The sequence below is a fragment of the Ochlerotatus camptorhynchus genome, unplaced genomic scaffold (genome assembly GCF_037179485.1).
Source record: "Ochlerotatus camptorhynchus isolate MF236.1 unplaced genomic scaffold, CSIRO-AGI_Acam_v1.1 ptg000105l, whole genome shotgun sequence".
NCBI lineage: Eukaryota > Metazoa > Arthropoda > Insecta > Diptera > Culicidae > Ochlerotatus > Ochlerotatus camptorhynchus.
In genome coordinates, this window is record NW_027040595.1 from 30,000 (window position 1) to 42,500 (window position 12,501).

At 37.5% G+C, this 12,501-nt stretch overlaps 1 protein-coding gene across 3 annotated transcripts in view; it reads right to left on the bottom strand.

Moving 5' to 3' along the window:
• LOC135699281 (H(+)/Cl(-) exchange transporter 5-like) overlaps nt 1–12,501 on the bottom strand; it is a 43,382-nt gene that overhangs the window by 8,458 nt on the left and 22,423 nt on the right. For 2 of the 3 annotated variants that reach the window (XM_065219499.1, XM_065219500.1), the window contains exon 2: nt 10,466–10,745. In XM_065219499.1, the coding sequence (XP_065075571.1) occupies nt 10,466–10,745 (280 nt within the window). Of the gene's footprint in view, nt 1–10,465; nt 10,746–11,097; nt 11,180–12,501 lie in introns of those variants that run through there. The other variant, XM_065219501.1, reaches the window with a different exon arrangement.

Genomic DNA, 12,501 nt, shown 5'->3' on the forward strand with positions numbered 1-12,501 from the left:
AAAAACAGCTGTTTTCTGCAAAGTTGTAGCTGATGAAAATTCCCATAAGAATAGCAATTGAGTTTGTTAACAGTACAATATGTAAAAAGGCTAGAAAACAATGAACAAAAAGTTTTGTTTTCCCATAGTAATTTCCATATAAACTTCAAATGGTTTGTGCCAAGTCAGTTTCTCACTAAATGAGTTCAAGCTTTAGGAGGCTAATCAGGGCCCAATTTGGAACCGTTTGAGCACTGTGGAGCGAAAATTTCAAATTTTGCATCAGTCTAACGTCCAGGCTTCACTGAAGTTTGGCAGTCAGAGCTCCGATGACCCTACCCTTGTAGACGATGGATGTGTCATTAGACTGATGCAAAATTTGACATTTTCGCTCCACAGTGCTCAAACGGTTTCAAATCAGGTCCTGATTAGCCTCCCAAAATTTAAACTCATTTGGTAAGAAACTGACTTGGCACAAACTATTCGAAGTTTATATGGAAATTACTATGGGAAAACCAAACTTTTTGTTCATTGTCTTCTACCTATTTTCCATATTGCTTTTCGAAAATTTCCATAACTATTCTTTCATTACTAGTTTTTCAGCAAAATTTCAAATTAAATTGTTATTAATTGTTTAAGAGATTGATAATCTTACGGCATGATCAAGCAGCTGTTCTGTGGGCAACACTGTATTTTGCAGTGTGACATAGTAGCCATGATATTTGTGATCTATTCTTCGCACCAGAAACACCAATGTTGCCTGCTGAACAGTTGAATGAGCATAATCATAAGACATCAGTGACTTGTATCATTAATAACTTTTTTCCTTACATTTGATTGAAAAGTGGTTTTCAACAAAGTTGTAGCTGAGAAAATTTGCTACAGTGATTGCTATCATTTTTAAAAGCATACTGATGTGATGAATTGTTAGATACATATGAACAAAACATTAGTTTTCCCATAGTAATTCCCATATAAACTTGAAATGGTTTGTGCCAAGTCAGTTTCTTACTAAAGTAGTTCAAATTTTGGGAGGCTAATCAGGACCCAATTTGGTACCGTTTAAGCACTGTGGAGCCAAAATTTCAAATTTTGCATCAGTCTAATGTGTCATCTGCGAACAGAGACAACGATCCACCATCAGGGAGAGCCGGCATATCGGAGGTGAACAAGTTGAATAGGTTAGAAATCAGCATAGCAAACAACGATTCGTATAACCCGAGGACAAGGCACGTTAGTGATCGATACGAGTTTGTAACACTTATCATTGGAACAGTAATTAGTGAAGTTAGAACATCTCGACAGCAAATTAACCTGCGGATGAATTTAGGCAACCGTTGACCATTGTGAAGAAAGCCAAGTTACGACAGTTCTTAGGAATCGCGGATTATGGAGAGGTGAAAAGTAAGTAACCCGCGAGTTTGTTATTGCACCAATAAATACACTCTAAAAAATATTTACGTTCGATTCACGTGAAATATCACGTAACTGATCTGTATTTAGAAAAAACTCAAATGTTACGTGACGTTAGTAACTTTGACCTACATTACACGTCATGTTCACTAAAAATGTTGGTGAAATCGATCATATATTCACGTAACCAGATTTAGTGTGTTTGAGCCTTCGATATTTCCGCCAAAAAAGATTTACGTGATTTTCAGGTATGCTAAAAAAATCAATATGACGTCACCAAGCGGAAGAACTACTCAAAGATTTAAAATTTCCCAGCAGCTTGCTGCAAATATTGTACGGTAATTTGATTATTTTACATTAATTTAATTTATTTATGATAATATTTAGGTAATTTACCTTTTTCTATTTTTATAATTTAAGAAGTTAGCAAGAAGCAAGAAGATTGTAATTTTATGAGTAGATATAAAGGGTTTTCCAAAAGGGATTTTTTTTAACTTTGACAGTTCATTGCGGCCATATTGTTGAAGCTACAAGCACAGACAAACAGACATAACACATTGAATATTTCTCACTGTAAAACATCGTTGCTAAAACATTACCGCCATCTCTTGAGTACACTGTGGTGGGTAGTACGCTGAATAGATGGCGGTAGTGAGTAAACGTCAAACGCAAGGGAATTGACTATGCGCGCAACAGGTGGTGGTACTTTTAAATTGACCGTTAAATGCTTGTTCAATGAACAACTTGCGAGAGTTATGTCCGTTTGTCTGTGCTGCAAGTGCCAAATTAGCTGTCATTTATTCAGTGTGTCTTGTCAAATTACTATGCAGAGTTATAGCATGGTAACTCTAAGACTAGAAGGTCCCGAAGAAACGTGCTCAACTTTTTCGCTCAGCTCTGGTACTCTTTTCGGTCCCAAGCTAATCGATGCACCCCTCGAAACATAGGAAAATCCACGAACCCCTCATTTTATCTGTCAAACTTTCATAGCGAATCAAAACAAACATAGTGTAGTACTAGAATTCCGACTAGAATGGGGTACGTTAATCGATTTGCTTGCGACCAATAGGCTAGTCAAGTAGTGAGCCAATTTAAAATCGTTAGTTTCGTATTGATTGTTGGTTATAGCGTCCAACAGCACGTGCAAATGATACAATTGTTTTATCAAAGTAAGTGTTCTGTGCGAGCAACGTTCCGAACGCTTCGCCCATTTTTTTTTGTATTATTAACTTAAGAATAATTAAAAAATCTACACAGAAGTTCAAAGAAGTTCAAAGAATTTCAAAAAAACTTCAGGCAAGTTTAGAGATCTTCTAGACAGATCCATTAATTTCTGGACTATTTAAGATCGCAATAATCGTCCTACCGAGAGGACTATTCGCAATGTGGTGAACAAATTCGAGGAAACTGGTTTGGTAAACGCTCAACCACCACCCGTACGTTAATGGGACGCAAAGTCTGTCGAGAATATCGCCGCTGTACGCAGAACTGGGTCTCTCGCAGGCTTCAACTTGGCAAATTCTGCGTCGAGACTTGGGTCTGAACCCATACAAGATCCAATTGACCCAGGAGCTCAAGCTCATGCGCCGGGTGTTCGCTGATTGGGTTTTGGAGCAGTTGGAAACAGACCTGACTTTGACGGAAAAATCTTCTTCAGCGACGAGGCCCATTTCTGGATGAATGGGTATGTAAACAAGCAGAATTGTCGAATTTGGGACAAGGCCAATCCAGACGAGGTCTACCAAATGGCAATACATCCCCAGAAAGTCACTGTTTGATGTGCATCTTGGGCCGGTGGTGTCAACGGAGAGCGCTACAGATCGATGATTTCCGAATTCTTCTGGCCTAAAGTGGACGATATGGAGGTGAACGATATATGGTTCCAAAAGGACGATGCAACGTGCCACATAGCGCACGAAACAAACGATATTCTGCATGATATCCAGTCCGGATATGGTTATTTCGCGCAGAGGCGATGTCAACTGGCCACGAAGATCGTGTGATTTAACCCCGCTAGACTTTTGCTTGTGGGGTTATGTTAAGTTGCAGGTCTATGAAAATAAGCCGAAAACCACCGATGCCCTCAAAGCTAACGTTACTCAAGCCATCAACGAGGCCCGATTTGTGCGCCAGAGTTGGAGCTCTTGGATGCACGCCACCAAACGAAGCCGAGGCGGCCATTTGAATGATGTCATATTCCATACATAATGGTATTGATAGGCCTTTCATCGAAAAATAAATCTCGTCAATATCTTACACACGGTTTGTTTTATTCAACTTTAAAGATAGGAAACGCTTCATGAAAACCCTTTATATATCAATTAAAACACGTGAAATTTATATCTGTTCAATAAAATTGCATAATATTGACTACTTTTGTAGATACGTTCCATTATTATCATTCAAAGTTCACGTACAAATTACGTGAAAATCTTTTTAAACAAAACGGAATATAACCTAAAGTTACCAATTATCCAGTAGTTTTCACCTCCATTTCAAGTAAGAAATACGTGGAAATCAGGTCTTATTTGCCTGACTAATCACGTAAATAATCGATGCTAAATTTTGTTCGACTACGTGCAATTCCGGTAAAAGTTACGTGAAAAATACAGGGCTGTCACGAGATTTTCTAAATTTGATCCACGAAATCCGCGACTTCAAATACTAATCCGCGACAGGCATGGAAAATCATTTGCATTCATTTCGTGCATTCATGTACATTCATTTGACTCTAACTTTTATCTTCAACAGCATTCCGCAAAATGATGTATCAAGCTTTTTTAGGTTTTGTTATTAGCTACAACTTTTGTAAACAAGTCAAATCCGTATCTCTAATGCATGACGAAGCAGAGCGAACAGAAGCCACTACTGTTTTTCAGTGAATGTATTTTACATTCACTGAAAAACAGTAATAAGTTCTGCCCACTCTAGTTCGTGATGCATAAGAGATACAGATTTGAGTTATGCGCAAAACTTTTAGCTAATAACAAAACCTACAAAAACTTTATACATAATTTTGCGGAAAACTGTTGATGAAAAAAGTTAGAGACAAATGAATGTAAATGATTTTCCATGCCTGATCCGCGACAAAAAACTGTTTTCATTGCCTAAAAATACCATTTGTATACTACTACATGGCATTTCAAGCTTATTAGATTTTTGCCTGCTCTCAACTTAGTGTTCTTTGAAGTACTTCCACATTTTAATTGAGATCTTTTTATGCCTGTACCATCCTATCCTCAATTTTCCAACTCGAAAAATTAACAGACCGGACGGGAATCGAACTCAGTCGCCTCCAGGACTTGCTTTGTAGCTGCGCCTTTACCGACTTATCTAAAGGAGTATCGTTTGTAACATTTGAAAAAAAAAAATAAAAAATAACGATGATACACATACATTCAGTTATTTATGTATAGTATAAATTCTTGTTCAGATGTTCAAGGTTCTTCAAATCGTCCTGGAGTTCAGATAATTTGACCTACTAGATCAACCGAATTTGGGACAATGTCTTTAGTATCGAAATATTTCCAGACAGATGCACAGTGTATAAGTGGATCGTGCAGAACTATTGTCATCCAGATGTTTTAAGTTCTCCAAATCGTTCTAGAGTTCAGATGATTTATTCTACTAGTTCACCCATGACTGGGATAAAGTCTGTAGGATCGAAATATGTCCAAATAGATTCATAGTGTCTATATGGATAATGTTTAATTGTTTCCACGTATACCAGATGATCTAGGTTCTCCAAATCGTCCTGCAGTTCAGATGATTTGTTTTACTAGATCAACAAAGACTAGCATAATATCTGTAGTATCGAAATATCGATTTGAAAATCCTAGAACATTTGGCATACACGGAAATAGGTTGGCATGATCCACATATACACTGCAAATTTGTTTGGGAATATTTCGATACTACAGATATTGAATTAGTCTTGGGTGATCTAGTAGAAAAATAATCTGATCTCCAGAATGATTTCAGAACCTATAACATCTGGTATACGTAGCAATAGGTCGGGTACAATCCACATACACAGCAAAAAAAAATTAATATCGATCAATGTAATTCAAGCTGATGTATGAAATAATGATGTAATAGCAAAAATCAGGTACAATAATGGATGTAATTTTGTTCGCAAAATCGATGTTCATCGTACAACGTTATATTACACAACCGATGCAACTGGTTGCAGCAGTTTGGATGTAATATTTAACAACTTTTTTTTCTGTGTAGACACTTTGAATCTGTTTGGATATATTTCGATACTACAGACATTATTGCAGTCTTGGTTGATAAATCAAATCAAATCAACTGAACTCCAGGACGATTTAGAGAACCTACACAGCAAAAAATAAATTTTAATAAAACATCCAAGCACTTCAATCACGTCGAAAATCTCATGTAATTTTTATGGCCACAAAAATAAACAAATGCAGTCCACTTCCACTTCAAAGAATTCAGAACAAAGTTCTGAAGATGATTTTGAAGTTGCCTCTCTGGTACAGTACTATCGAGGCACATCGAATTTGGAATGTTGAGACTTTAGAACAAATGTCCAACAAAAAAATTAATAATTTCAGGCAAAAATCGTTGCAATACTCAATTGCAACGATTAATTCCCTTTATACTTAGATAAGATTTAGTTTTAGGATATCATTTGTTATACTGACATGCAGGTTTAAAAAAACCTGTTTGAAAAACTGAATTGCCAAGACAGGAACAATGTAAAAACACTTAGATATATATCATAACAATTAAGGCTGGTAAGTTACTGTAGTAACTGGAGCACCTAGGTTAACATGAAATGTAATTTATTTTGAATTTGGAACAAATAAAGAGTTAAAAAAAACAACACTCTAAAAAATATTAACGTTTGATTCACGTGAAATATCACGTTAATGATCGGTATTTAGAAAATCTCAAATGTTACGTGACGTTAGTAACTTTGACCTGCATTACACGTCATGTTCACTAAAAATGTTGGTGAAATCGACCATATATTAACGTAAACAGATTTAGTGTGTTTGAGACTTCGATATTTCCGCCAAACAAGATTTTCGTGATTTTCAGGTATGCAAAAAATAAATCGTCACCGTCACCGAGCGGAAGAACTCCTCAAAGATTTAAAATTTCCCAGCAGCTTGCTGCAAATATTGAATATTGATTCTTTTACATTAATTTCATTTATTTATGATAATTTGTAGGTGACTGTACCTTTTTCTATTTTTATTATTTAAGAAGTTAGCATCGGTATTTTGAATCTGCAGACAGTTGTTAATATTTTATCAAAAATAAAAGACTTATAAACGTTTCTTCCTCATAATAATGAAGCATTTAATAGTTTGCAATTTTATAAGTCGATATTAAGGGTTTTCCAAAAGGGATTTCCTTACTTTGACAGTTCATTGCGACCATATTGTTGAAGCTACAAGTGTCAAATTAGCTTTCATTTATTCAGTGTTCTTGTAAAATTACATATGGAGAGTTATAACGTCTAACAGCACGTGCAAATGATACAATTGTTTTATCAAAGTAAGTGTTCTTTGCGAGCAACGTTCCGAGCGCTTCGCCCATTTTACGGTCACAATAATCGTCCTACCGAGAGGACTATTCGCAATGTGGTGGACAAATTCGAGGAAACTGGTTCTTTAAACGCTCTCAACCACCACCGTCAACCACCACGTCAACGGAACGCAAGTCGCCGCTGTACGCGAAATTGTGCAGCGCACAAGAACTGGGTCTCTCGCAGGCTTCAACTTGGCGAATTCTGCGTCGAGACTTGGGTCTGAACCCATACAAGATCAAATTGACCCAGGAGCTTAATTTTAACGATTATAGACAGCGCCGTGTGTTAGCTGATTAGGTTTTGGAGCAGTTGGAAACACACCCCGGTTTTGCCGGAAAAATCTTCATCAGCGACGAGGCCCGTTTCTGGATGAACGGGTATGACTGATGATGATGATGACTGATGATTATTGCAGTCTTGGTTGATAAATTAAATCAAATCAACTGAACTCCAGGACGATTTAGAGAATCTACACAGCAAAAAATAAATTTTAATATTACATCCAAGCACTTCAATCACGTCGAAAATCTCATGTAATTTTTATGGCCACACAAATAAACAAATGCAGTAAAAGCAACGTAATGTCAGCACATGCACTCTATTAATGATAATTTTGCCCTTTTTGGCAAGTAATATTACACCATATTTTCGACCCGATTGAAGTGCATCCACTTTGATGTGATATTAAAATTAATTTTTTGCTGTGTATATATCCGGTATAAAGGGTGATACGGTCAAAATTTGGTCAATATCAACTTGACGTATTTCTTTCAATTTTGCTTTTAAAAAACCTGAACACCCCTCATTTTGAAGGTGTGTGTGTGTAGAATGTTGCTCCTATTTTGATTTTGGAATTCACTCTTCAGTTGTCAAAATGCCGTCCAAGCAAGAAGAGCAGCGTATCAAAATTTTGCTCGCGCATCGCGAAAATCCGAGCTACTCGCACGCAAAGTTGGCAAAATCGCTAAAAGTTGCCAAATCAACCGTTACAAATGTAATTAAAGTGTTTGGGGAACGTTTGTCGACAGCCAGGAAGTCTGGATCGGGGGGAAATCGAAAACCGGAAGCCGCTGAGACGACAAAGAGAGTTGCCGGTAGTTTCAAGCGAAACCCTAACCTCTCTCTCCGAGATGCCGCAAATAAGCTGGGTGTATCGTCTACAACCGTGCATCGAGCCAAAAAACAAACCGGACTATCGACTTACAAGAAGGTAGTGACTCCAAATCGCGATGATAAACAAAATACGACGGCCAAAGCGCGATCCCGGAGGCTGTACACGACGATGCTGACGAAGTTTGACTGCGTGGTAATGGACGACGAAACCTACATCAAAGCCGACTACAAGCAGCTTCCGGGACAGGAGTTTTATACGGCAAAAGGAAGGGGAAAGGTAGCAGATGTTTTCAAGCACATGAAACTGTCAAAGTTCGCAAAGAAAGATCTGGTTTGGCAAGCCATCTGTACCTGTGGCTTGAAAAGCAGCATTTTCATAGCTTCCGGGACTGTCAACCAAGAAATTTACGTGAAAGAGTGTTTGAATAAACGTCTGCTGCCTTTCCTGAAGAAACACGGTTGTTCCGTACTGTTTTGGCCGGATTTGGCATCTTGCCATTACGGTAAAAAGGCCATGGAGTGGTACGCCGCCAACAACGTGCAGGTGGTTCCCAAGGACAAGAACCCTCCCAACACGCCAGAGCTGAGAAATACTGGGCTATTGTCAAGCGGAACCTAAAGAAGACCAAAAAAACTGCTAAGGGCGAGCAGCAGTTCAAGGCAAACTGGCTTTCTGCGGCGAAGAAGGTGGACAAGGTGGCTGTACAAAATCTGATGGCAGGGGTCAAGCGTAAGGCCCGGCAATTCGGATTTGGAAAAGCGGAAGCCTAACTGAATATTTTTCCTGAATTTTATACTAATTGAACTTGAAAAAGAAATTTAATTTGATTTTTTAAATAAACTATTTCACCGATTTACACGCGTTTTCCCTTGACCAAATTTTGACCGTATCACCCTTTACATGACAATTACTCGCTTATAATATATGATTCGTTTATGATTTGGCAACGAAAAATACTATGTTCATATTCAAAAAAAAAGAAGGAAAATGTCTCACATTGGACAGACCTCAGGGAATTTCCGTGTAAATCCGGTGTTACTTATGGAATTGAGATCATTTCTCGATTATTTGCAGGGTGTTTGGTTTGAACCGGTAAAAAATTAAGGGCCAAATGATCAACACAATCCTAGCCCAAGGCTAAAAGTCTCTTTAATAAAGAAAAAAAAAAAAAAAAAGATAAACACAATTGATGACAGCAAAATTATCCGGGAAGGAAAGGTTACAATAAATTCCACTATTTTTGAGATAGCACATCAGTACCTTCGCGATTTTCGAGACATCATTCAATGTTCCCGCGATTTTCGCGACTTAAAGTTCAAATCCGCGAAATTCGCGAAATCCGTGCCTGTTGTAACAGCCCTGAAAATAGGGTGAACGAAAACCACCTGTTTTTCACGTAAATCGGACGTGAAGATTTTTCTTTAACTCTGCAAGACCATGGCTCCCCATGCATTGGGTTGGGAATACACCTGTGTACCTGGCCATATACCTAGGCCTGTTCTAAACCCGATAGCAGAACGAGCTTATTTGACTGGCAGGCCATGGAGAAAATTCCACCTGTTCCCGATAAAATAAAGGTTTCTTTTTACTTTTTCACTAGAGCGCTACTTCGTCGTGATCGCCTATGTCATTGAACATATTAATAATACGTTCGATCTTATGCCTTAGTTCAATAGCTACAATAGTTGCTATGTCCATAAAACCACATGGCACGAATAATTTAACAAACTTCTTATTTTTTTCAAAGATAAATGAAGAACGCCCAGCTAATTCATTTTTCCTACCGTACGATGAAAGAAATCCAATAGCGTTTCAATGCATTTGAGGCGGAGTTGAAACTCATAGGCCGGAATTGGAATCAAGGAGTGATATGTTTTTAAGAAAATAAGAACAATTTGTAACTTTTTTTGATCAAATTAAATCGTGCATATAGGTAGAAATAAATTTTTCGGTTTTAACCGTTCATAAAATTGAGCCGAAGCGCGGGTTGTGGTTAGTAGGACGGAAATAAGAACAAAACCCCAAGAAATAAGGAAACCCGATATCAACAATTGTATAGAGACTGTACAACTATTTAAAATGTCTAGTAATAGGTGTCGGATCTTTGGGAATTTTATATACCACTATCAGACAGATCACTTGAACAATCAATGTAAGTAGAATAAAGCTTCCTTACATGTGAAAATATCTAAATTTGCGAGAATCCCAATAATTCCTTCTCAATTACTTACATCATTCAGCACAAGACACACAGAACTTTTAAGATAATTCAAAGTAATAAACTAAAAGACTAAATTTACAGAGGCAATATTCACAAGCATATCCTAGTGTAGTAATCTACGAGTGATATGTAGTCTAAATACATTACACCACACCTACAAAAAAAAACGTACCTTCATGATCCGGGTGAAAATCTCGCCCAAATCGGGTGTGCGTGGGCGATGTCCGTACACTGTTATCACTGCCGGCGTGTAGGCTTCCTGCTAAACCACTTCCAGTAGCACTCCCGACACTGTCACTGCCCACTCCGTCCTCCCGTCCACTGCCGTTCGAAGACGAGTGATACTGATAGTTGGGATTGCTTATATTATTTGGCGTAATGTCAATCATTTCGTCGTCCGATGTAAGTGATGTCGTATTTATGAAACTCCGCTCATTAGTTGGCGATGATGTCTATTTGGGAAAAAAATGCCGAAGAAAACACATCTCTTTAATTGCAGTCAACATCCATGCTAGGGCAGGAATTTCTCTTCAATAAATTATTAATAGCGTAGGTGTGTCCGGTACACGGAGGATGCAATAAAAAATGCTGTTTGGCACCATTCCCTTGGTATCGGTTTTCAATTCCGAAAATAAATCTTTTTGGCCAAAACTCTTCTAATAGTTTGGAATCGTTCAAATAATTGATCATCTCATTTATAACATTGCACTTTTATGATACAAGCTGTCACTACACAACAAGCAAAAAACACGCAAAATTCCCACAAAATTAAAACAAATTATATTTCCACGGTAATTGATTTACCTAAACTGCACCTGCAGTTCCGAGATGCACTTTATGTATTTTAATCTAGCCGTACAAACAACTGCAGTCTACGGAAACGTTTCATATGCTATCATTTCGTCTATCACTCCAGTATACAGAAGAAAATAGATCTAATAGATAAAAATCAATAGGGCTACCGACGGCGCATGATCCAGTCGCACGAAATTTTGACAGTCAATTTCGTATTGGGCTCGCATGTAGCAAAGGCACGCGGTAAATCACAACACGTTACATTCCCAACAAACATTGAGAGCTGAATTATTGCACACAAAAATCAATGTGTCTTTCGTAGTGATTATGTCCCGAACAAACAAAAAATGCTAATTCAACAAACTCGAACAAAAAATTACCTATAACACTAAAAAGGAGGTTTATTCAACCCTGAATGCTGAATCAGCGGCTAAAAAATCAGCCAGAATGTTTTTTTTTAAATCTATAGAACAATAACAGTGTGATGGAATAAAAGGGTTGATTTTTAAATCCTTAAGTGTGATGTTGAAATAAATAGGGGAAATGGCTCTAATGTTGGCCTGTGGATCTAAGATTGGGTCCATCGCTAATAATTTGCAATTTATTAATTTTATCTAGATGAACGCGTTATCGGTACTAGTGGATATTTTGGTCTCTATTGAAAATTTAGTCGATTGCTGAATTTATGTTAGGGGCATTTAGGCCGAAATTACATCCATTTCCCTTATGTATGTGAAAGGTGCTCTATCCCGAAAATTTGAAATTAGCGTAAAGGCAATGAAATTCAGCGATCATTATCTTCTGCTTCGCATTTCAAGCTTATTGCTTATCGCATTTATTATGTCACGCTAAATTGAGGAAAAATTAATACCCCTCTCCCCTTTCGCCACGTTTTTCCTATACTTAATGCATTGCTTGTCACAAATTTATGAACCTCCCCCCTTAGAGCGTGACATAATATATGCATCACCCCATATTTAGCTTATTGTGTGCTCTTAACATAGTATTCTACACAGCAAAAAAATAATTTTTATATCACATCAAAGTGGATGCACTACAATCATGTCGAAAATTTCATGTAATTTTTATGACCACATAATTAAACAAATGCAGTAAAAGCAGCGTAATGTTAGTTCATGCATTGTATTAATGATAATTTTGTCCTTTTTAGCAAGTAATATTACACCATATTTGCGACATGATTTTAGTGCATCTACTTTGACGTGATATCAAAATTATTTTTTTGCTGTGTAGATGCACTTCCACAGTTATTAATCGAGAGCTTTCCATAAGTACAATCATACTCTATGCCCAGGAAAGTCGAGAATATTTCCAACCCGAAGAATTCCTAGACCGGACCAGGATTCGAACCTAGCCACCTCCAGCATGGTCTTGCTGCGCCTTTACCGACTG